Source organism: Rhopilema esculentum, chromosome 15 (genome assembly GCF_057945365.1).
Source record: "Rhopilema esculentum isolate cy_ngs chromosome 15, ASM5794536v1, whole genome shotgun sequence".
NCBI lineage: Eukaryota > Metazoa > Cnidaria > Scyphozoa > Rhizostomeae > Rhizostomatidae > Rhopilema > Rhopilema esculentum.
The window spans coordinates 5573591-5599717 of record NC_142829.1 but is presented as its reverse complement, the minus strand read 5'-3'; the positions used below and the strand labels follow the sequence as shown (position 1 = coordinate 5599717).

Sequence of the window (26127 nt, the reverse complement as noted above, 5' to 3'; positions counted from 1 at the left end):
AAAGTTACGAAACTTTAGCAAGGGTTTATAAATTTGTTTTTTGATTCTTACGAAAATTTACATTGATGGCTCTTATTTTTTCCATAACATGCCTTCTTTTTGCTACAAAATGCAAAGTAGATGCATGTTGCTGCAAGAAAATCTCTGATTAATTGTTGACTAAACTTTTGATAAAACTGTTGTTTAATTGAGATCGAATCAAGTTTGACAAATGACAGGACAAACTCTCACCTTGCCACGTTAGTTTCACGGAAGTAACACTATTTGGAAACATATTAACACATTCTTACAAAGTATATCCCTGATTTGTTCTGTCCTCCTAATGCCTTTGTGGAGACTACGTTGTTCTTAACATATATAACATGGCAACATACCCGCTAATTAGTTTTTTGTTTCACCCAATCTTCTATTCCTGATTTCGAGGTAAGTAAATTATGAATCTTTCCTGAGCCCCTTGATACCAATTTGGGACGTTTTTGCGTAACATAGGTTTGTTAGACAGTGTCCCAAAGGGAACTCTTCAGTCTAGCTATTTTAAAGATCAATTTGTGATTATTTACAATCACGTTTCGAGGATTAGCCTTAATTTAGAATTTCTTACATGGTACAAAGCACTTATAATCGCATAAGACTAGTAACGTGAGCATGAATGTTCTGTTTCGAATACTTTTATGGCTCGCTGATAATGTTTACTTTTAAAATGGTAGGTGTAGGTAGAGGGAAAAAGCGACTGGTGCAACCCCCGTTTACAAGTATTGGTTGATACAAATAAAAGATCACGACGAGGATACGAACAACAGCAAAGCACTTCGTTATTCAAGAAGATGCACTGTGGTGGAGTGTTAAATACAATGGTGAGTCTAAATTTGCTCGTACGTAGGATCAGTGGTGGCGCTAGGTTTCCTCCGACAAAGGGGCTAGCACTTCCGACGGAGGGGCTAATTTTTTTAGAGAACGATAGGGCTAGGGGGCGACAAGGAATTGTAAGGGTACTGGAGACCGAAGGCGAGCGTTGCGAGCCGAAAATTCGGGGGGTCCGGGGGTACTCCCCCGGGAAAATTTTGGTGGCTACACCCATTAGATTGGCTAAAAATGCTATCAAAATGGTGTAATCGTGTTTTTTACTACGTTTTTTGACATATTACTAAGGGCACGTTTGCCCCCTCCCTTGCCCCTCCTCGTAAATAGTAATAGATGGTTTCCCTTAAAAATAGTAAAAAATAAGAAATTTGGAAACTATTAGTACTCTGGGCTTGAGTCAAGTTTCTTATAAATAAAAAAACGTGTACGTAGAAGCAAAACACTACAAATATGTATGGTTGGGATGGGGTAAAATGGCTTAGCTACTACGTAAATGAGTTTGATTGTTTTTATGGCTGAAGCCCTTTGCTAAGTGTTTTTCCTCGTATTAAAAGGACTTAAATATTAAAACGTATAACATACCACGTTCGATTTGCTCTTCGTCTTGAATTTTCGAAATTTCAACTTCTTGTTCTTCGGGGTCTTCTGTTGTTCTTTCAGTTTCAAAATCATTAACCTTTCGTTTCTTTGGAAAAGTACCGCCTTTTGATTGAAAAAATGTTTTTATTTTTCTCTGCTGCGAGTCCGTTTCAACTATTGCCGTCGTAGGAGCAGTCCTTCCCATTGCAGCCAAATCTTTGTGCTTGGACTTCGTGTGGCGGGCAGCGTAATCATTGTTAAATACGTCATTACATATACTACATCTAACACTGAAACGGGTAACATTTGTTGCCATATCGCTATCGCACAAAAATATTCCGATGTTGTAGGTTGGTTATAGCAAGCAAGATTTGGACGAACTGCACTATCCATAACATAAGATCAAATTTAACAGCATGCGGAAAACACCTGGTACTGAACATCTAAACAACCAATTCAAACTTCTTATAACAGATTATTATTTACCATGAAATTGATGTGTCGATGAGTTGTTTTGGGATGAGCTTCCTGAATTCTGATAACAGTCCTTTTAGAAATTTCTATTTCCGCCAAAACTTAAAAAATTCGCTCCGACAAAAAAAATTCAAGCATAATTTATCTTCCGACGGAGGGGCTAGCCTCCTCCGACGGGGGGGCTGTAGCCCCCCCTGCCCCCCCTCTGGCGCCACCACTGCGTAGGATTAACTAATGATACTTTTGAATCATTTATTTTTTTGAATGTAAGAAGTGAGTTTTCATAGAAGCTGATTTTCTGTGGTTCAAAATTACAAGCACGTTTCAGGGCCGACGCCACGAATTTGAAAGTGGGGGCCAAGGCTACTTTCACCTTTGATTGTAGCTTCACAAAAAAGTTGGGGGCCATGGCCACCCCGGCCCCCCGGTGGCGTAGCCTGGTGATTTGTTAAAATAGCCATGTCATTAATGCTCCTTATATTAACACAAATTTCTTCTATTCTATGCTTACTTTGATTTTAATATTGCATCAGTTTTTAAAACTTGTTGTGATAGCAAACGGGGAATTTAGCTTTCAAGTATTTGGAGGAGAAAAAGAAGAAGTACAACATATTTTTCTAACGATCCTAGTTAGCATTGATTCTACTTCAGTTTGAAACTGTTGTCATCAAAATTTTTGTTGGAAATTTATAAATTTAGCATGTGAGTCAAATTCTTAGAAAGATTTAAATGCTTTTTTGACTCTTATGAATTTATCATCATTAGTCTATGATTTCGGTAGCTCTTTTACAAGGATTACAAATTTTTCTTTTTGAATTTTGCCAATAGGAAATCTATAAATTATAAAAGATTTAATTTGTCGACAAAGAAACGGTCAGAAGGCCTAGATGACATTGAAATGCAAACAAAAATTGAAATTACCCCCAACTCCAAATGTTGGTTTATTGGGGTTTTGAAAAATTAGAGTTGAATATTTTAAGACTAAAATCGTGTATTTCATTCGAGACTAGGGTGGGGCTCGATGCAGATAAATTGGTTTTTTGCCTTAAAATGACGAGGATGGAAGGATGAAGACGTTGCCAGGGCCTACGCCACGAATTTGAAAGTGTGGGGGGGGGGTGGGGGAGGAGGAGCCAAGGCTTCCTTCACCTTTTATTACAGCTCTGAAACTAAATGATTCGCAAAAAAGTGGTTGCGAACATCAAAAAGAGGGTTTTTGAGATTTCAGAATCAGCAGTGACCTACACAAGCATCCCCCTGTTTACAGTCACGACATACTTAAGATACGTGACCGGCAAGGAATCTCTACCATTTACTTTTAGTTCGATACACGGATGCTGGAGAATGTCAGTCGTAATGTAACAGGATGTTGCTGTTGTGACGTAAACGAAGTCATAAGACTTAGCATGTCAGATTATACGTAAGATCACTCTTTGACGTAGCGTTGTTTCAAGTTAGGAATAATATACGATAAACGCCCGAAGTATTCCTAATCGATGATGATACATTCTCTTGTATAATTCAGAATGAAAGAAACCATGGCATAAAGTGACGTACTCGACACCCAATATTGTGGTATACACTAATTTCATACGTACAGTCGGTTCTCCCTCTTCCCTCCAGCAATCACCGTAAATCCTCGAATAAGCCCCCGAGGGCTTATTCCACAAAAAGATTTTGGGGCGGAAGCTTATTCGAGGGAGAGCCTTATTAAGCAGCAGCCCAAAATAAAGCCAGGGCAAATTTTATTTCTCTATTTGTGACTGATCAGTGTGCTTAAAAATGAGGCAGAGTCCCGCCAATGAGGGCTTAATCGAGGGTGGGGGGCTATTTCACAAAAACTATTTTTAAGGTGTGGGCTTATACGAGATAGAGGTTTATTCGAAGGCGGGGTTTTTTTCGAGGACTTACAGTAGTTCACATCGCGATCGTTTCAGGCTAAACGGAGCGACGAAGCTTAAAACATATAGATAACAGATTTATACCTAAATAAAGACGCACAATTGAAAACAAGAAAACGCAATTCTTTGTAAAAAAAACTTTTTTTGCTAGTCAGTGCTCAAACATTGAAGATAGTTAAAATTCAAGTCAGAGTAAAAGAGATATACGTCTGCTAGGGAGGGTGGCCCTTTAGTCATTGTAGACAAACACCAGCTTTATTAACCAATTTCATCGGTGCTCGTGAAAATAAGCTCTTCGGCGACATTAATAAACAAGCGGTTTATTCTTATTATGTCGATGACAAGTTTGCAATTTTTAGAGTTAAGCCAAAGTTCCGAAGTCTACAGCCGGTTCACACAGTAAGTTTTAATGAAGATTTCCATTCGGACAATACCACGTGATGAAGGCATCATTGCACTATGATTGTATCAGCATCTGTAAATAGTTATTTTTGTTCCATATGTATTTGTGTTGGTGGTTTTACTGGTTAGATTTGGTCTTGCCTTTAGTTGGTCGAACTCAATGTTTCATGGTCAATAATCGAATCTTTGCCAGTAGACTAATGAAGCCATCTTGTGGGCCCTAAGGATAAAACCGAAACGAGGCCCCTATTTTTGGACTGCAGAAAAGTCCTATCCAAAAGTGAGGTGCATGTCAAACACAATAATCAAGATGTAGTAATGATGATTTTTCTCATTAACTAGGGGGAGCTGGGTTGCAAAAAATGCAGTTCAAGAGCTTCAAAAGCTTATGAAAGCGTTTGAACTTGGATATAAATGTCTCAAAAACATGGATATAAGTGCAATTTTGGTCGGGGGCCTTAAGTTATCGAACCACGGTGCCCTGTACTACCTTACACCACTGATCGTTGCTATAAAGAAGAATTTTTGGACGTATCGCCGCTGCCTTATTTCTTTCGAAATCACGCCTTTTAAAAATGTGGACAAAGATAAATTAGAAGAACAAGCATAACTTTAAACTGTTCTACAGTAATATTTGGGCAATCAATTCTTAGCGATGCGATTTGAGACTGCAAGAGTCGCATGCGTTCCATGTTGGCAAAGACTTTTGCCTACCATAGAAGAAAATGTGGGCAATTAGCCCCCCCCCCTCAGTTAGCTGGTCCTGCTTTTTATTGCTTCAGAGAATCGTAAAATTGCAATATTAACTATGGTGCGTTGCTGTATTGTGACCTAATGTGTGACGCGAAGTCCGGTGCAGGGGGATTGAGCGAAGTTGGATAGGTTCTAATTTTGAAAAAAAATGATTGACCAATCTTACCATCAGTGGCGGCACCAGCTGCAGCACAGTGGCAGGATCGAGTTTTATCTGGGGGCCGGGTGGGACGGGTCAATGGGCGTTGTCCTCGGAAAGTTCTTGGGACATCTGCACTTTCTACTTCAAAGAAACGTTCGCTTTTGTCTGCATCCCCGTAATACTACGCAAGTAAATATCGTGTGCTCTACCACATGCTAAATACATTCTGATCAATTTTTCGAAACATTTTTTAAACCATGTTTCGATTCTATGTAGGAGCAATAACCCAAAACCCAGCCCTTCTGCCTAAATGATTGAGTGTTTGATTTGGCTTAAGAGTTTCTGAAAATGTTTGATTCAGACAATTTTCGAAGCAATATCTTATGTGAAAACAAATTATTTTGTTATCGCTATAGCAATGCTTGAACCACCACAAGTAAAAATATGTGAAATACATTTAATATGAAGAAAATTTTGACATATTTTCTTTAACATATTCTTTCGAAAGGTCATAGAAAAATCTAAAAATTATGAATTAAATGAAAATATGATACGAATAAAAATAAAAGAATCCCTTACATAACGCTGTAAATATACATCTGCATCATACACATACACGCTACCTTTTGTTTTATTAGTCCATTAGCCTGTACATTTTATCAACTTTTTCTCAACTTTTCCTTCTCACCGCTTGCACACCCCTTGAACTTCCTTCTTTCTACCGATTGTCACAGATTTGTGACTCTAGCTTGCTTAGAAAGGCGAGTAATTTTCTTGATTTAAAGAAATTTCTTCTATCGTGAGACCTTTCTTGCTTTTCGAGACTAATATCACTAATACACGAGAATAGGTAGGTCACTGATGGACTGGATCATCTTTGATATTGTATCTATAAATTACCTCATCATTGTTAAAGAATATCATTAAAATATAGGCATGATATTCTAACATTAACGATTCATTCACAAGGTTGACACACGATGAAACATTAATCATCTTAGACGAGTAGAACATCCAAAACAATTTGCACTTTAATAAATGATGACTTCATGGATGCAAGCTGACAAATTTGAAAAGATTCTGTTAATAATTGAATGATAGAAGACAAAACAGTATTAAAAAATAACTTCCTATAGAGCATGGTTTGCAAAAATGAAATTTCTGGATCTAGAATGTATTGACAGAAACAAAATTTCGTGGGATTGATAAGAAAGATAAGCTCAGGATAAATTGTTATTATTAGCTTTTATTAACTCTTGATAACTTTATCCTCCACAGGATAAAAGAGATTTTGCAACATTACTGTTCATCCTGAGCCTATCATTGGGAGCAGTTTCCAGGAGCGTATGGAAAAGGTAACGCATCTCATCTTTATTGGGATTAACAACATTTCGATTGCCAAGTATCAAGGAGATTTTCAAACTCACTATCGGTTTTCACAATGTCACTTTTCTTAAAAGATTTATTTGCTATCATGTTGTTCCTAATGGTCTTAATAAACAATTTTCGTTTCTTTCCTAATCCAGCTTTTATTAATTTGCACCTTGCCTTATCTATACGCTTTCCACCCCCTCACATATTTCCATCTCGTTTACGTTCTACGTCGTATTCCTACTACGTCCCATATAGTTTATCTTTCGATTCTACTGTTCATTTCTCTTCTTAACCGTTTCTCCTTCTATTCTTTTTTCACCTGATGAAGATTTATGCTCGAAACGTTGTACCAAATATTCATTTCTTGTACAAAGTCGTTATTTTGTTCTATCAAAATTTGCTCATTTTCGACGTACAACACGCACAACTTCATTGGTTATCGTGCATATTGAATGCTGTTTTCAATATTCATACTAAGCAACAGATGTGATATAAGGGTGATAATGCTGATTCGAGATAGATGAAGTGGTGAGTGGAGTTGAATGAAGGTCACTTTGGTCACCGGGGTACAAATGAAGATTATAGCTACAGGTTTACCTGTACATGGGTTTTGACGCTTCTCTTTAGCGTCTTACACAATGACTTTCTCCCCTGCTACTCCCGCATAGACACACTCGTTGATTGATGTCCCTTCCTCCAAGATTAAAGTATTGACAAAGAAGATCTATAAATTGGCAAAGACAATCTGCAAATTAAAGCTTTTGGCAGCCCACCAAAATCCAGGTAGATATTCTCAAGCCGGCAGGTCTAAATAAATTATATCCTACGTCAGTGTCCCTGGTTGAAATACTAAATTTATTTTAAAAATTTGGAAAGTTGTTTTGTTCATTTTTGAATTCACCTACTGATTGTGTTCTATTTAAGCGGAGTTTTGAAAAAGTCTAGAGACAAGCGGATGATTAATGGAGAAAAAGCAGATCTTCGAAACTGGCCTTTCATTGCCTCTCTAAAGTACACGCAAAGTGCGAATGTTTATTGGAAAATTTGTTCTGCCACTGCAATAAGCAAGAGGTGGATGGTAACTGTAGCACATTGTGTTCGAGACAAAAAAGGCGGTGTTATTCGTCCTAACGATTTGAAAGTTGAATTGCGTGAGTTATTTTGAATTGTTTATAGAGTAGGATCCAAGAAAACTCGTATTAGATTATGATTTATGAAGCTGGTGGGCTTCAATATTGTAAAAGTATTGAAAACATTACTTTAATGACCCCATTTTTGCTCTCCTCTCTGTTCACTTTCATTCTACCGATAACTTATAAATGTTGGAAAACTGTTGTATTGGCCATTGTACCATTAACTATGAAATATTATCAAATTTTTGAATTTGGCAACGAAAAATGCTATTCCACCTTGTTCATTTCTCTATTTTAATTTATTTAAAGGCGACAAAACGGATCCCTACAAATCTTCTACCTTCAGCACAGAGAAGATTTTAGTCCATCCACGAATAGGTGATGCCATATCAATACCACTGGACAGCGAAATTGCCTTGATCAAATTAGAAGGAAATGCCTCTTTTCATACGACACCAATCAAGTTAAACTCCGGTTCAGACTTTCACAGGAATTGCAAGTCCGCAGGTTTGCATGATATAAATTTCGACTGGCATGTATTTTTTCGAATTTTCACATCCAAAATGATGCTAGGTAAATTTTTAAAAATCTAGCCAGACAGCTCAGGTGCAATGTGGGAAAAATGCTGCACGTGAGAAGCAAACAAGGCTTCAGTACATAATGACAAACAGAGCGTTACATGGCAGTGTCGATTCGAAAGCCCATTGTAACGGCAAAGTTTCTGTGGTAAGATAACTTTTTCAAGGTTATTTTTGGAAAACAGGCAAAAAGAAAGTATTGAAGCAACCAAAAGATCTTATCTATTTCAAATTTAGAGTTTGGAACACATTCAACCTAAAAATGCCACCTAGGATTCTAAAAGATTCTTTTACCATAATCAATGCAGCATTAAAAAATAGTCTTCTATGAAACTGTGCGTCAGGAGGGAATTGTAACCCTTGAGGCACCAGCTTTTCTTTGAAAGATAGAAAATTGTGAAAGTCCTTTATTTCCAATGAACAATCCCTTTCAATTGTTCGCAGAAAGTACTAATGAATTATTCTATTCTTCCTTCAGTTCTATTTAGTAATTCAGAAATTTCCCAGCAATCTTAATTAATATTTATGTTGCTAAAAATCTACGAAAACTTTTAATGATTCTCACTCTTTAGGATGGGGAAGCCAGGAGGTACTGCCTCGAGGAACAGAGGACATTTTACAAAAGAACTATTCCATTTCAAGCACGTTGCAAGAAATAGAAGTGCCATTGAACGTGACATGGAGGCATTGCCTGTTATCTTCTGGTACTAAGCATGCATATTCCCCAAGCCATTATCACAAGGTATTCTGCGGAGGTGAAAAAACAAATAACACTGAAATAGCTCAAGGAGGCTGTATTGGTGATTCTGGATCTCCCTTGGTTTGTGAAGGGAGCAACGGTGTTGCGTTGTTTGGTTTGATGATTGGTGGAGACAAACGCTGTATTCCAGGAGGGAGCTATATGGGATTTGCTGATATTGCAAAGCATCACATGTGGTTGATTTCGTCAATTAAGGGTTAAAATTCATGTCTTTCTCTAGTCTCCGAAGAAATTTAATTTAAAAGTAGGAGTATTTGAACACGAGGCATATTTCAACAATGTTTTAAAATGAATCTCGCTTAATGAAAATATATTTTATTTATCTTGCTATTTCTGAAAGACAACATCTTTTTAGTCTTTTTAGGGCTTAGAGGATTTAGTTCTTTTAGAGACAAAAGACGTAACTCTGATTCAGAGATTAAGTCTATGACAAGGGGCACTTGGCTGTCAACCCTCCAACACAATTTTTTCATTTTTTTAAAGGAACCTAAGCACTCTCAGAAACGTTTTATGATCTTTTTGCATCGTGATATGATTTGAGGAAAAGTTTAAGAGCACCATTAACAAGCCTTTCTCTCGCTTTGCTGTTAGTTACAAAGTTTACTTCGTGGGTGGAAATACTTTTATTAGGTTTTTCCATGTGCAGTTCTACACAAAACGTGCAGTTAGAATACATGAGATTCTAAAGAGTTGGAATGAATATATTACAAGTCTAAAGAGACATATGTGCAATGATTATAATTTCTAGTAAAAGAAATAAAGTCTAGTAAAAAAGAAATAAAGAGCACTGAGACACAAAAAGAGCTTTAGAAACAGGTCATTGTGCAAATAAATGAGCTCAATGCTTTTTGCAATAAAACGACTTTGCAAAAACACGTGGAATTAGGGGTCTAGAAAAAATGAAAAAGTAATCAGCTGCTACTAACAGTGGATTTGGTACAAGCAAAAGTTGTTTTGCTTTTCTACTAGGGTATGATGCCCTGTCCATCAATAACGTCCTGCTGTCCAGAGTAAGTACTGACCTCATTTGATCAAAGAATCATGTACATTTCAGTATTGGAAGGAAGGAAGACATTTCATTCAGCTGTTGCCGAGCTTTTTCCATTCAATTATCACTGCTTTGATAGACTTATTTTTCACCAAGCGCCTTCTCGAAATGGCATTTTCCCAATCCTTTGCATCCAAAGAGACCACTCCTCTAAGTTTAAGTGCAATGAAAATTTTCTGAAAATATTTATGATGTTAGCCCAATTGTAATAACGAGGTAGCGTGCTGGAATTTAGAATCATTTTTTAAGCACAATCCCCACTGAAATGGATTGCAGCGCTAAATTTTCCTTGGTTTTACACCACTTCCTCTCATAGACAAAAAAAGTTGATTTTCCTTTGTATGATTCCCATTTTACAAAAATTTATGAAAAATTCATAAAAGGTGAAAGCTAAATTTATCAATTATAATAAGATGCACAGATCTAAGACTAACTTTTGGAAGATTTGAATGATTTAATGATTGCTCAGCTGGGGTCACGATATCGACTATCGATAATTTTCATAATTTTCAAAAAGTTCATAGATTTCAAATTGTAGATAAATACCAAGAGAGGATAAACAATTTTTTTCTTCTCTTCTAATTGTTTTCAGATTGACTTATTGATAGAATATTCAGTTAAAATTTGGTTTTAGTCTCATACATTGTTTTTGAGAAAATGCAATCATACAATCATACATCGGATTTAAATGCTATTATGACTGATCAGGTAGGGTCATAATTTCGGATTTTCATAATCTTTGTTTATAGATTCCAAACTGCAAAATTAATACCAACATTGAAATGGTGAGTAACAAAGATTTATTCAAAAGCCTTGCTTTGCTTCAAAGTTCGGAGCCCCTCAGCCTCGCTTTGGATAATGGCGGGAAAGGTTGACAGCATAGTGACGAAAGGAGCAGTTCAGACGCCGCTTGAATTGAAATATTTGCAAGTCAAAACAAAGATGCTAGTTTACATTAAGTCTCTAGCAAACTTCGTCATTCCAAGTGAGTTTGATAGTTTATTTAATTGAATATCTTCAGGTAAGATAGCTGTGCTGAATGTGAAATGGGGCAATGTTTCATATAAACAATATGCACTAGATCCCGGCCTAATATTCTATGATGATTTACAATGTCAAATTAAAACATTCGGCCTATGTTTTCTTTTGCACAGTGGTGTAGTGCTGTCAAAATAACGAGGGACGTTCTTGTACTGAAACTGTTGCGAAAACAGCCCCTTGAGCCCCCCCCTAGCACTACACCCCACGATACATCTATTGAGAATATATAACGAATGTATATTCAAGCATCCTAAGCCATAAATTTATGAAAAAGCTGCTGCGTATCCCTGTTGGACGGCAATTCTAGGAATTAATCTATAGTGTGTATATCTTCTAAAGCAATGAGAATGTGAGCATAAGTGAGATTTGAAGCCATATTTGCTTCTATAGCCATACAAGCAACCAACAGGAATCTGAGTTAACCAATACAATTGTTAACAATGGACCAATGCAGTTGTTTTTTGCAACCAATGAAGTGAAAGTTGTCAAGCTAAGTCAGTCAGGCTTGGTAGTGTAGTAGTGGTAGTCAACTGCATTACCAATGGCTCTAGTTCAGGTTTTTATCCCTTTGTGGGTCCGTTTCCTTGATTTCCTTTTTCAATCCCCGTTTTTAATATCAAAAAATGGGTGTTACCCACATTAAGGCACGGCTCCTCTTTCTGACAACCTCAGCACAGGTCAGGATTCAGCAGGCACCGCAGAGCGTTGAGAAAAATGGGGGTTTAAAAAAGTGGGGGGGGGGGGGGGGGACCAAAACTGACTAAAATAAGGATTAATGGTAGTTTATTACTTAATAATTGGAAGTTTTGGCAAGTACCAAAAAGTGATAAAAAGTGCCCCATCCCCCCTGCTCTACGGTGCCGTTTTGGCAAGATCCTTGCCTGCTTTTAGCAATATAAATGTTCATTACTCTAAATTGTTTGTTTTGCATAAGTTTGACAATGTTGAGGGATTTTGTTGGATTGTCAAATTAATGGTCCTTAGAAAGGTTAAGGAAATAATATGATCATTAAGCCCCATTCAGTCAATAAATTAATGATCAATGCATATATTTTGAAGAATTGATAATTGCTAATCATGCTTACCTAAAGACAAAGGAATTTCTCTGAAAAGTGCTCATATTAATCGTAACCTTCCTTCATTTTCTATTTTTGATCCATCACCAGTCATCTGAATTGCTGAAGATAAGCTTTAAGTAGTATGTTGTGAAATGTTTGCTTTTTCAAAGATATAATTTTTTATCTTGTGCAACCTAATATGCAGGAAATACTCTGTGTGTAGGTTTTATTTTTTTCCTATGCTGACACCAATTTGCCTAGTTACTTCCTGAAAATATCATGATAAACAGGGGGATCAATGTCCAAAATATTTGTAGACTTAATGTTTGCTTGGTCTGCCTCCATCTCGCAAAGCAATATGTCAATTAAGCAAGCAAAACTACCAGCAGTTTGAAATTCATAATTATTCAATATTTTTGTTGATTGAGCAGAGGTTCAGGTATTGAGAAAGGGGTCTTTTGAAGCAAGCTTTGAAACCAATTGCCAATGCTTTCAAATATTCCACTTTTGCCTAGGCCATTTCCCTGAAAGATTTGTTGCAATATGTTTCTGCAACATAATGCTTCTCTTAGTTGCATTTATGTCTATATTTTCTTTTTGTGTCATTGCCAGACATTAGCAAATAGTTATCTATACCTGTATTATGACACACGACCTGAATTGTAAAGTAGCAGGGTATACCTTTGCTAAATGTTATTATATAGAACAATGCTATGGTATTATACACACCAAATGCTTTTTTGCAGTAAAATATTGTTTCCTGTCTAAATTTTTCTAATTTATACCCTAACATTTAAGAAAAAGTTTAAAACAATAAAGCCTCAAAGTTCTAAAAATGTAAAGAATAGCCAACCTGAACCTCAGTTTTCTAGCTTATGAGTAAAAGAGTGTTTGTTGCTAAGTAATATTCTAAATGATTAAAATAAAAGGCAGTTTGCAAGATCTTTTTGAATCAAAAAACTTTCTCAATTAAATGAAATAATAAATATTATGCATTGGGAATATTATGCTTTTGCAGTAATAGTGAGCTATGACCAGATTGTGATGGACTGATTTTAATTCTCGATGTTTTTTATAGACCTGCCTCACCCTTGAATACAATAAGGCCAGGAGATGGCCTAACAGGTAGCATAGTGCAAGGCAGTTTAAAGAGGCACTGCTCCAGTTTCCCACTGGCCCAGTCCTTGTCTTCTAATCTAAGTTGTCACACACAAATTTCTGTTTGAGTGGTGCATAGGAAGGTTGCTTATTCTACTTTCCTTAGTTAGTTCCTTTTGAACAGGATTTCAACAAGCAATAGTCATGTTTGTTAGAATTATCTCGAAAGGATTCACAAAAGCGTTTGCTTTATTTTATCATTAAACAGAACATAATATTTCACTGCATGTTTTTTAACACATTGACATATATTTGAGTAGTTAGCCATATATTCTTATTTGTATAATCTGCTTGCTAACCATCTGACCCAGGCTCTGACGTCAGTGGCTATCACTGCATTTGGCTTGCATTCAATGTCCCCACCAATACTGATTCCTAAGAGAAATTTGCCTTTCTCTGATTCACAGACAATGGGGGATCCAGAATCACCGATACAGCCTCCGTTTGTGAAAATCATGTCCTTGTCTGTTTTTGCAAAGCATATCTTTTTACTTGGCTCAAAACCTTTGCAAAATGTTTTGAAGTCAACCACTGAACCATCAATCTCCTTTAGTTTTTTTGCTAGATGATAGTTTCCAGTTTTGTAATCATCGCGAGTCATTTGCTTTGTTGCTCCCCAACCTTCATGAAATAAAAATAAAAACACTTTAGAAATCAAAGTTGAAAATAAGGGCTTCAAGTGATTTAGCCTTCGATCAGTCATGGTACTTTGCCATCTTTCTAACGCCATCATAAGATTCAATTGATCAGTGTTGTCAGGTCATTTTTTTATTAAAATATGCCAGCAATGTTTGGCAAAATGTGTACAAAAAGGCGTTCCATAAAAACAATTCAGATTCTGGGGCTTCTTCTATGTTACTGCACACAGGCTTAATCATCAACCTAACAAAGTATTTGTACACTCATTTTTTTCATTAGAAATTTATCACGAGATTGGCAAGTTTTTAAATACCAAATGCTACAGAGCAATTTTATTAAGTGCATAATCGTAATATGATGTAGCCTTTCCACTAGCCTGGGTTAAAACAAAACCGGGTTAAAAGTTATCCGTTTTTGAAGTGAGTCAGTGGAAATGGCAATTTTCTTCGACCCGTTTTTTATCGTTCCCACTAAGCCGGGTTAAAATGTATTCAGGGTGAAAAGTTGTGAGAGAAATCAGTATTTGCATCAATGATCCTTCAATCTTAATCGTTGTAGGCCAATGGAAGCAACATCGACATCGAGGATTTTGGTTTTTGATTTTTGGCGACATCTCAATTCTTAAACGTTGCTGTTGTTGCAAGTGGGTCAGAAGTTATCCAGGTTTCGGCGTTTCCATTAACTCGCAGGTGGGTCAAAAGATGCCCGGGTGAAAACTGTCCTTCTCTGAGATCCGTTTTCAAACTTTTTTCAAGTAGGTTAGAGGAAACGCGACGCAGAAACGGATAACGTTTAACCCGTTTTTGTTTTAACCCGGGCTAGTGGAAAGGCTGCCTGAGATGAAATAAAACAGACAACGTAATAAGTAACAAGAAGCTCTTCGTTCTATTTACCTTAGTCCATTAAGAGTAAAAATAGGTGCTTACTCATCAAATAGAATCTTTAACACTTCCTCTTTAAAAGAAATATTTTTTTAGCAGTTTTTTAATGATGAATTTTAGGGGTGCGTGACATTTTGTCATCTTAGAGATCGGTTTCTTATAAATGGCCTCTTTTTCAAAAAATAAGTATATCTGCACGGAGAGATCGTCTTGCTGAATTGTATGACATCAAACAACCCAAAAGCCCGTTAAAACACCAGGAAATAATCAACCGAATATTTATCTTTGCGCTACTATCAAATCAAGTATATAAAATCTCTGTTTTGTTGATGATATATATACTGCCACTATCCTTGTACCTTATATATGTTCAACGTTTATGCAATAAAGAAAACCCATAAATCAAACTCTTAATAACTTAATGCTTATGAATATTCGCTTAAAATAAAGAGACTATAAGCACCCACCTGCCGCTGTACAGTTGAACAGTCTTCTTGGAGTGCTTCTGTACTGAATTTTTTCCATGAACTCCGGTGCCTCTTTTTCCAGCTGAACGAGGGCAATGTCATTGTCAAACATCATTCTTGTATGCTCAACATTTGGGTATGGTGGTGTGTAGAAGTGAGCTACCGCATGCTCGACCACTCTGTCCACGCCTTCATCTAAAAGAAAAAAGACAAAAAATAAGTCCAAGTTTTTTGACAAAGTTCTGAAAAATTTTAAGATGACAGAATTTCCTTATTTAATGTAGCAGTAAGGTTTGGAGGAGTCGAGTGAGGAGTGTCGCCTGCTCTTTGTTATTCCAGGAATAAGCAACACGAGGTGTGACCCAAAACGAGGCAAGACCAGGGCACTGCTCAATAGGCATAGGTTCTCGGTGTCCTATAAGCTATTTTCAGATGCCATATATAAAAATACAACAAAATGCGACATTAAGAATAATTGTTTGGTTTATCACTACCTTTTTATGTTTGCAAACCTAGGTAATAAAACGTATTTTAGAACTCAATAAATAACCCTTACCAGCCTTTAAAGAAAGTAATTAAATTTTTAAATGTAAATTTAATTTTCTCAATATTTTTCTGCACATAACTTAAACTGAACGTCAGGTAAGATAGAGAAAATAATTTTGACCGTAGTTTGAACTTCCTTAATTAATTTCCAACTTAGAAAGGTGCTGAAAGTTTCAAATAACAAGGTAGAAATGAAGTAAGAAAGATGCCGAACTTTATGGATGTTCTTTTCTTAAGTAACCATTATTTCAAACGCAAAATGCTTGAAGGCCTCTTATAAGCGGATGGTAGAGGATTTTACATTTGTTACTGATCATTTGTTGTATGCATATTAATATCATGCCTGCTGAATGGGCATAATGAGCTGACAGGGAGAACTTTCTGGATATTGCTCGAGTCTCTCCAGTTCTTTTCTATCTTTAATCTTTTGCCTTGCTTAACTCTTCGAATGTATACGGGATTACGCTCTAGAATTGTGCAGCTGGTGCAATACAGAAGAGTGTTTTTCCCATATGAGAATGGTGTGACCTACTTAGCTTGATCCTGCACATGCTCCATCTCCATAACGCTTAAATGAATTACCTAACAGTTTTAGCGGTAGAAATAGAAATAGGTATATAAATGTATATTAATTTAGTTGTGGTAAACCAAGCCTTTTCGGCCTTTATCAATACTCCCACATTTCGAATTAAGCTTTCTTATGACCTTCGTAATCGTATTACTATGACATAAGCGAATGATCTTGTTGTAAATAGTCTATTTACAACAGGGTGTGGAACGCTTAGAATAGGGAGCTCATTAGAGAGAAATGTTTTGAATATGAAGGTCGAGTCAATGATTTCATCTTTGAACCTCTTTACTCTCGATTTTTGTCTTCTTTGATTTTAGTTTTATAATAAAACAAAAATACTAGTATAAAAAAGAATGCTTATCAGTTAATTTTTACATCTTATTACAGCCTCATGCATTATATGAGGGGTTAGGCCCATTATTGGTTTTCGGCTTCATGGCCTCGGTCCGACTTTTACATGCGGCCTACTGTCTAGCATTGGGCTTGCTGCGGATTACGGCCTCAGTATACTATAAGTCTTGCGGTGCGTATTTTGCCGCCTTCCCGTTACAGGTAGGGAAAAGATGGGGGAATACATGTAGGGGGAAGATGGGGGAAGAATCTCAATAGGAAGGCACCGGCATACCAGTGTATCCATGGTTCTAAAGACAATAGTGCTGTTGTTATTGTTGTATGCAACTTACGCAATATGACAGAGAAATCGCTTGCGTTTATGTTGATGGATTCTCTGTTTCTGACGCAATGCGCAGCAGTAAGGAGCCATCGAGATTCGATCAGTGCTCCAGAACAGGTCTTCCAAGCAACGTTGGCCGCGTGGTTGTACTTGAATTTTGCGTGAAACTTCCATTCCTCCTTTTTGGCATCTCGACTGTTGACAAATCGTCGATATCTGTAAAGAGAATACGCATGCTTTTTGATTCAGAAAATCAACATAACCCAAATGACACATTTAGCCAAAGACCCAATGAGTCCAAAGTGCAGTGGGCCAAAAACACAATCAGTCGACAACGCAAAGAGCAAGAGACTGCTATTCTGTGAACACTGAATTTTGATAACAGAAATCATACCTGGATTCTAAGAGAGTTTGGGAATCTTAATTCTCATGACAATTTTCATCAAGGAGTTCCTTTTTTAACATGTATTTACTCACAGAAAGTTTCTTTGGCTTAAGCTTTTTAGCGAACTTTTTTCGGAATCCTTTTGGCAAAAAACCCTCTAACTTTGAGTGTTCATTTTCATATGTTTCATAGGCAAAATATGCGCCAAGAGAGAATTCACTTCAAATATTCAGTTTAACGCTTTGTCGTAGAAACCATTTTCGCTATCAATGAAGTTAAATCCTCAAAGTAAAAATTTGAAAATGCAACATGAATGTTGTTAACCCAGTTTCCTAACTAGGGATTTATTGAGGTGTGCGAAGTGAAGAGTTTTGTATCTAATCAAATTATCTGCATGGACAATCCATGAATAAAAAGAGAGAGCAAAGTGGAGGGAGCTAACAAGGTCGGATAAGCTGGGCCAGGTTAAGGTGAATGCTATGCATTCAGCAGCATTAAGCCCATTCTTGTAATAGGCCCTGATGAAGGCAGACGAGAATTTTCCTAAAGCCGAATAGGCCTAAAAGTTGGCTCTTTTTGTGCTGCACTTGTGGGTAAGGAAGCGTTTCTAAGCTCTTCTCGTCAGATCGTTTCACTGTTATCAGAAGGTGCGTCTGCATTCACACACTTATACAAAGTTATTGCTACTGCATTAAATCTTTTGAATTTAAATGAAAAGGAAATCGTCTTCTATCACAAGTATAAGGCGTGACTTGTTTCCAAAGCACCAAACTTCGGCCTAATTTTGAACAAAAACGATTATTAACAACCATTCCTTTTTCCGGATACTTATAATTTTGCGTTTATTTTCTTACGAGGATGAAATTAAATACATTATTTTACGAGGATGAGAAGTTTGAAAACCTATAAGACGTTTGGCAACAAAATCGTTCCCGGTAAAACTTTTCACCCTCATTCTCTAGACATGTTCATATCCCTTAAATAGACTGTTTACTTTACTTTGTCATAAGTTCAATGTCACTGGCACCTCATGAACGTATACGTGAAACATAATTCTAGTTTTCAGTTCAAATCTAAAGTTAGAAATTAAGCACCAAGAAGTTTGAAACGTTTTTCAAAACGAGGCCTGAAGTTGAATTGGAGCGTTTCAGAATGATACCAAAAAGCCGAATTATTTCACGTCATAACTGTTCTTCGTCAAAGTAGAATGTGCTGTGACAATAAAGCTGACAATTGCTAGTGGTTGTAGTACATCATTCATTGTGGTAGACTTGAAATCAAATTTAAGATTAATACCTCTCACTTGATCTGATACTCGATCCTGAAGTACATGCTATCCCAATTACAAAGAACCACAGCATATTTGTGCAACTGAAATAGAAAAGCAAAGCTAGAAACAAGTTGGAAATTGAAACAAACTCTAGAAAATTGAAAATTTGGGATTTCATTAGCGGGATGATATCTACATAATGTTTGGGTAACTAGTTACCCCCTCTCTCTATCCCTTTTCTTCCTTCTCTCCCTTCCTCACAATCTCTCATTTCCCCTCCCTCTCTCCTTTCTCTTCTCACCTTTGCGCCTTCTCATCTTTCCCCATCCCCCATTTTCCCTTCCCTTCACCTCCCAAAAACCTTTTCCCCTCCCTCTCTCATTTCCCCTACCTCACTCTTTTCTCCTCCCTCTCTCCTTTCTCTCTCGCCCTTTCCCCATTTTCCATTTCCCCATCTTCCATCCCCGCTCCCTCTTCCCTTTCCCCTTTCTTCCTGTTTCCTCGTTTCTCTCCCCTTTTTTTACGTTCTCCTTTCTCCAGTCTCTCTCTCCTTTCTCCTCCTTCTCTCGTTTCTCTTCCCACATTTCTGCTCTCTCCCCTTTTCCCCATCTCCCATTTTCCCTCCCTCTCCCCTTTCGCTCTTCTTCCTATTGCCTCTTTCTTCTCCCTCCTCTCTCTCTCACCTTCCCCCTCTCCCCTGTTCTATCCTTACCTCTTTCCCCCTTTCTCTTTTCCGCTATCCCCTTCTTCCATTTACCATCTCACTTCCTTTCCCTCTCTCTTTCTATTTCTAGGGAACGAATCTCTAGGGAAAGGTATCGAAGATTCCTCTGTCAGATAAACAATCTAAAAAAGCCATTCATTTGAATAGCTAAAGTAAAATCGATTTTTTAGAGTTATACATTAAACTTCGACGTATCTCATAAACAAGCACGTGTTCGTGCCAAATTGATACATTGCCGAAATTGAATTTATATCAGAGAGCAAACATTTTGAAGTGAAATTTTTTACTGCACCAGTTTTCAAAATACAATCAACTAGCAAGTATATTTTGTTTCTTTATTACAACTGTGCCATGAAAATTTACTCAGTGCCAGTGGAGAAATCAGGGGATTCATTAGTAAGGATGCACCCCGACAGCAAAATTCAAACAATTTTTTGATGAAAAAACCTCAGAAAACATTTATGATTCTTTCCCTGACCCCAATAAAATTCGCGCAATCATTTTCCACGACTTATCAACATCTAACAAATTCCAAATCTGCGGACAACATCGTTCTATTAGTTGGTCCCATTCTCTGATAAATTTTGTTGGAACCTCTTCGAATTTGCCAGTCCTGTAGCTTTTCCAGAGGTTGGTTTCTAATTGGTCTCAATGGCAAAACCGTCACATCCTAGTCCGTTTTACGGTCCGTACGTAAGTTGCTTCCAGTCTCTGTAACCTCCCATATACGGTCTGTTAAATATTCCCCTACGATCCTTTCTGTGCATTGCAAAAGTTAATAATTGCTGTGAAAAAATTTCGTTCATGTCGCAAAGTATAGATCGAGTCGTCTTTCCCGCTCTCTATCTTTCCTATCAATTGTTGTGATATATAAAATTGTCTGTTGCAGGTGACAGTTCAATGTACTACTAATCAAGGCTATTTGGTTTCTAACCGAGATTCGGTCCTGCTTGAATCATGTGCAAGGTATTAACGAAATATTATCAACTATTTCTTATATCAGAATGCTTATAAATCTATAGCTTAGAAAAGTGAAACTATCCGTGTATCCGTGATCAATGATCAATTAATTCAAACAAGGGTTGTCCGAATGGATAGTATCCAAGCCTTTCATTGTTGGAGATTATTAACTTGAAAATGTTTCGGTTATTTAGTCGAATATACTGCTTGTGCTAGCCCCGGTTTCCTTGAGGTTACATGGAACTGAAAAATGCGGCACCTCTTCAATTTTGCATGCCTTAGAAAAAATTCATGTTATGCAACATGACTTAGTTGAATAGTTGCGCCTGCTTGCTTTTGAAAACCGCGTCGGGAGGTTCATGCTTTGCACTCTGGAACCTGTTCATGATTAGGTAGTGCTTTTTAAGTGTATGAAATTTGAAACAGAGGAGAGTGGCTAATGAAAATATAAACGTCTTAAGTGTTTTGGTGCTCCTGTAACAAATAGCTAGAAGTAGTAAAGCCATCGATCCCGATCGATCCGTACCTTTTATGCGCAAAAGGCAATATTTCAACATATCTTTCCATAGCAGCAATACCACCGCTGCCTATGTATATGGACAGTTTATCTGAGAACTTACTCTTTGATACAAAGCGTTGCACAACTTCCGAAATTCTTCTGCTGTGTCAAATACATAATTCTAGGGTAGCAAGTTGTGTCTTTGCACATTTTCATGGCTTTTCTATGCATCGTCTTATTTACCTTTATATTGTTACTATACTTTACCAAGTTATAAAGATCAACAAACGACTTTATGAGAAAGTTTCAAGAAGGTTTAAAACAACTTTAACCCTAAACAACTGGCAAAGAATTTAAGCTATCAGATAATAAAGAATTGGAATTTGAGCCATGCCTCTTTGAAGAATGAATGAACGTAAACAGTCTACTCACAATTGCTGCGAAATCGACGTGTTTTTGACTCCCTCTATGGGTCTATGGTTTCTTCTGCCTTCCTTTGAATATATCTATGCCCAGCTGCAGCATGAATAACAGGGGGTTTGTAGTGCATTTTCACCATTTGAAATCAATGTCTATTTTAATGCGGCAAAAAGCAAATTTTTTTGTCTGTTTGCCTTTTTGAACATTTTTAATCACTCACTGGTTTAGGAAGTCCAAAAATATCCCTTGTGGTTTGTTTGCCCTCTCATGTTGAAAGAGTAAAGAATTCTGCTGCCTAATCCATTTCAGGCTTTGTCAGGGATTGTGAGAGAAAGGGGGAAGCTTAGGTGAAAGAAAACCCCAGGAACCGCAACCGCTATTTGGTCCTGAAGAAATTCAATGCCTGTATAAATAGGGCTAATTAGCCTCTGGCCAACGTCAAAAGGTTTTCCTGTAACAAGTTTTTCTATTTTCAATATTATAGTCTTTAAAAGGCTGAACGGAAATTAAAATTGCATTTTATATACAATATTAAGATATAAATTTTTCAATATGTTTGTGGAATTATGCATAAAACTAGAAGAAAATTTTAATGTACCGCACGATTAGGTAGCATGGGGCGGTGTTAATATCAGGGCCCTCGCCAAGGGGGGGGGGGCGGATGGGTCATGGTATCCCCACTTTTTCACAAAATAAACTCAACTCGTTTATATAGATTAGCCTCTAGGTTCCAATATTGAACCAAAGTCCACAAGTTGTGCGGGCCCTGGATAAAGCTTTCCAAATCAGTTCATTCAATAATTTTGCTTCATGATAAGAAAGTGCTTTTTGAACCGGTACATGTTCTCGAACAAGTATTTGCAGACTTGTTTCAGTAGCATAAATATTTCGATTGTCACTTTACGAAAATCGAGTGAAAACACTGGACTTAATTTAGTGAAAATGTGAAAAGTGAGAATTTGTCATTATCATGACAGAATTTTCAAGATCTACTTTTTGGAATGATTTAACATTACAAGTAAAGATTGCAAAGAACACAAACAGTTCAAAATCACTGCTTAAAACATAGTTTTTAGGACAGCTTATGATTTTGAAATATTATTGCTTTTATGCAGCCCCTAGAATATTGTCGAGGACTATTATAAATAACTATAATTAAACAAAAATTGTAGAATGCATTCCAATGTTTTAAATCAAGTCAATTCCTCTAGAAGCAAAATCTGGAAAATCCTTGAAAGGCATTTCGGTACCCTTTTTAATCCGATTGTCAGTACAAGGCTTTGGCCCATCTAAGTCGTGTCTGTATCAATTACAGCTTTGAAAATGTATTCTCTCCCACTGCACGAGACCAAAGGTAATGAAAGGGCAATTCCCATCAGCTTCTTCACCTGAACAGTAAACCTCAACAAAGATTCAGTTTCTTCTCTTCTCACACTCTCGCCGTGCTTATTACACATTCCAAACTTTGTATTAAAAAGTTGACCTTCAAACGGATCTGTGTCCAGGCGTGTTTTTTTATCTCCTTTGATGCCTAGATATAATTTAATCTCCCTGGGGCCTAAAAGCTCGCCCAAGCCAGTATATATTGTCATATGACATTGTTGCACGAGCGAAAATTGTTTTCATTTATTTGTGTGACACGAAACTTTTAAGTGGCCAAACCTGTCTGACAAAACCTGAAAAAAATTCTGTTCTTGATTTTGTTGATAATTTCCGGAAAAATCTGAAAGGGAAAGGCTGAATTGGGGTGAAGCAAAGGGCAGTTGCCTGTATATTATGATTAGAATGTCTGAAGATGGAAAACCCAAAATAAAAAAGGTCTTGCAGTTAGACAATGGTTACAGATGAGGGATCACTTTAGTTTGTTTACTTTAGTCGAGTAATTTGCTATTGAAGACACGGGCGTAATACTGCACTTTATAGAACCACTTATGTCAAAGCAGTCAGTAATATGTGGCAAACCAGTAAGTTTATAAGAAAGGCAACATCATTATGGGGCGGGGGCGGGGGCGGCTTGGGCTGGAGACCGCCAGTAATTGTCAAGCTGTACTGTATTTCCTTTATAAGTGTGCTGAATGGGAAGCAATACAATGGGCAGCCCCCCTATGTATATGAATTTCGTTTAGACGGCACTGCTTTGTCATATGAAACGGCAGCCATGACAATGATTATATGACAATGATTTCATCGTAAGGTCCCTTTACGATGGGAAGACTATGGCTGCCGAATCCTGTTGAAATTGACGTTGTTATCAGTGGCGTTGCCAAGCAACTGGTTGGGATTGGGGATACTTAACCCCTTCCCCACCTTTGTCTAATTTTGTTCCATATTTTTCTTCTAAAATTTGATAAAAATGCCTTAAAGACTCATTGCTAACAATGAGCCATTGCGCTACGCAAGCATCCCATAATGCATTTTTAGACAGTCTGAACTCAATTTTGGTGAATTCTTAGAAGTTTACTGCCATTGTTTGGATCACCACCACGCTCGCAAAGGCCCATTGTTAGCAATGAGTCTTTAAGTAGGAGTAGGTCTTTTTTAAGATTTGCCAAAGGAGAATACACCAGGTATAAAGCAGTAATATGGAGCAAAAGAGCGTGTTCTCATGGGTCACCCAAATTACCCTCTTACTCTGCTGTAGCTGGTGCTGCCAATGGTTTTCATGACATCAAGGTTTTCTAAATACATAAGCCTGCCATTAAAATACATCACGTTAATTGCTAGTTGAAAATGAAGCTCATTATAAAGTAAAGTATTTTGGACCATTTTGGTGGCCCGTCAATGAAAGTATCATTAAAATTGCTACTGGGACATTCGCTGTCTGTAATTTATGCTGGAATGAACCTTACAAAAGCCTACTTAAACGCTGAAAATGTCTGTTGTACTTATAATCAAATGTTTGCACATACCACATTAAGAAACTTGACCAGAATAGAAAATTTATCAAGTTTCTTTCAGTGCGCAAGATGTAACGCTAAAATGCTGATACCTTCCTAAATAGCTCCTTATACTGACGGACGGTTAAATTCGCCGAGAAAATGGAAGGGTCAGAAATATTTTAATAATCTGGTCTCTTGAAGCACCTTAAAACTACATTTTATTGTGGTTTTAAGAAAATGACCAGTGTGTATGTAGCACGAACCTTTATGTTAAATGCTTCAAATCACCTTTGCATTTTGAAATTATTGCATTTCTTGAAAAGTGAGTGTTTTATAGACTGTACGAGAACAAGCTCGCAGTTTTGACCTTATTAGCTTTTATTTGCTGTCAAAAATTTAAAAGTCATACTTATTCAAATTCAGCTAAGTTTGTTTGCAGACCAAGGATTAACAAATTCATAAGACTTGGTTCCATCATAAAAAGATACCCCATTACCTTGAGAGCTTGTCCAGATAAAAACGTTCCAACAAGTTTGAAAAATATTCCATGACTTATTGCGAGCCTTCAGCAAGCATACCTTCAAAATATTAACAACATTTAAATGAATCCGTTTTTGCGGTCTCGTTTATACTGTGAAAGCCTTACTGTGGAACCTGAATTCTGTGCACCTGGTGCAAAAATCTAGGCTGTTGTGACTTGGGTGGGACATACATTAGATGTATACCACATATTATTTTTTCATACTTTGTAGAAATGTTTGAAAATATGTTCTCGAGTCGATAATCAAATTTCAACTAACTCTTTATATAACTAAAACGTGGCTAGTAAGAAGTCATAGGGTGTCCATATAAAACCACAGAGAGAGACATGTTTTCGAATAAGATTATAATATATATATGTAGTTCTGTATACTCAAGAGAGTGGACCTTCCTCTCTGCCTCTTTCCCTCAACTCTAATCAAAGCTATCAATGAGAGGGCATAATGTGAAGAGATGCCGGAAATGCCAAATATGATGAGACCTCGCCATGTGTCCCGGAGCCCTGGACCCAAATGAAGGTTTTCTGTATCCTTCAAAATAAAGGCTAATGTTACCTTTGCCTTCCTCGTATAGATTATTACATGAAAAAAAAAACAATATTATTGTTTGACAGTACTACGCACTTTCTCTATTTTCTATATAATTTCTACATATTTTAATGATTTCATAGAAATATATTGTTGGTATATTAATAATGTCTTTAAGATAATGTTCTTAGGCAAATGTTCCTAACAGAGATTGTTGTATTTATCGCATACTGTGTAATCTTGTATGTCTTGGCAGTACTCACAGTATCTTCTTCTAGCGTTTTCGTTGTTCTCCTCTGCCTGTTGTTTTGCCTTCAAAATTGCTGCATCCGCATTTGAAGCAGCTTTTGCAATGTTTCGAGCTGCAATTGCACTTGATTTTGCCACGTTCTTAGCTGCCACCGATGCACCCTTTGCCATGTGACGCCAAATGTTCCCCCACGGGCTTCTCTTCACACGCTCTTTCACGTCAACAGATGCCGCGTCAAAGTCGTCGTCTGCTTCAACATCATCCTCGAATGATTTGATAGCATTTGCGTTGCAGCCAATCAGCATTGCAGCTAGAAAAACACAAACGAGAAGCACGCTTAGAGATTTCATTCTCAGTTTTACCTTCTGTATCACCAACCTTGCACGCTTGCTTAGCCTCAGTATAACCAATCTTCTTGCAGCTTTTTTACTTTTATATTTTCAGAAAACTTCCGGTTGATGCAAATTAGCTTGCTCAAAAGAAAAGACTTTCAGATTTTAGCAATGATGCATTATGGTAAATAGAAGGTGTTTCTCGTTAACGCCATTATTGTTAAAAACTTCCGTTTCAGCAACTTTCAGCTTCTTTCAGCTCAAAGGTATGTTTGTCAAAGAGATGCGTAACAACCTCGTTA

General features: G+C 37.1%; 3 protein-coding genes across 3 annotated transcripts in view; 2 read left to right on the top strand and 1 right to left on the bottom strand.

Annotated features, from left to right (window-relative positions):
* Positions 1–707: 707 nt before the first annotated feature.
* LOC135685419 (chymotrypsin B) lies at positions 708–9277 on the top strand. The gene is made up of 5 exons (XM_065201356.2): positions 708–854; positions 6391–6467; positions 7411–7637; positions 7929–8126; positions 8770–9277. Exons 1-5 carry the CDS (start codon positions 825–827, stop codon positions 9156–9158), a joined length of 921 nt encoding a protein of 306 aa, XP_065057428.2. The 5' UTR covers positions 708–824; the 3' UTR covers positions 9159–9277.
* Positions 9278–10867: 1590 nt separating this feature from the next.
* Positions 10868–26127, top strand: part of LOC135685412 (polyphosphoinositide phosphatase) — a 114131-nt gene continuing 98871 nt past the window's right edge. The window contains exons 1-2 of the mRNA XM_089112644.1: positions 10868–10990; positions 20308–20384. Of these exons, the coding sequence (XP_088968770.1) occupies positions 20376–20384 (9 nt within the window). The 5' untranslated portion in view covers positions 10868–10990; positions 20308–20375. The remainder of the gene's footprint in view (positions 10991–20307; positions 20385–26127) is intronic.
* Positions 13120–21377, bottom strand: LOC135685422 (chymotrypsin-C). Its single transcript, XM_065201359.2, has 5 exons — positions 21310–21377; positions 18721–18795; positions 17050–17255; positions 15250–15444; positions 13120–13883 (listed from the first exon to the last, which is right to left on the bottom strand). Exons 2-5 carry the CDS (start codon positions 18783–18785, stop codon positions 13537–13539), a joined length of 813 nt encoding a protein of 270 aa, XP_065057431.1. The 5' UTR covers positions 18786–18795; positions 21310–21377; the 3' UTR covers positions 13120–13536.

Excerpts from the sequence above, each read along its gene's own strand:
- LOC135685422 (XM_065201359.2), bottom strand. The coding sequence starts at position 18,785 with ATGCTGTGGTTCTTTGTAATTGGGATAGCATGTACTTCAGGATCGAGT. Across the intron at positions 15,445-17,049 it reads CGATTTCTCTGTCATATTGC|ATGAAGGCGTGGACAGAGTG; the intron begins GTAAGTTGCATA and ends TTTTTCTTTTAG. Across the intron at positions 13,884-15,249 it reads GTTCAACTGTACAGCGGCAG|GTTGGGGAGCAACAAAGCAA; the intron begins GTGGGTGCTTAT and ends TATTTCATGAAG.
- LOC135685419 (XM_065201356.2), top strand. The coding sequence starts at position 825 with ATGCACTGTGGTGGAGTGTTAAATACAATG. Across the intron at positions 7,638-7,928 it reads CGATTTGAAAGTTGAATTGC|GCGACAAAACGGATCCCTAC; the intron begins GTGAGTTATTTT and ends ATTTATTTAAAG. Across the intron at positions 8,127-8,769 it reads CAGGAATTGCAAGTCCGCAG|GATGGGGAAGCCAGGAGGTA; the intron begins GTTTGCATGATA and ends CTCACTCTTTAG.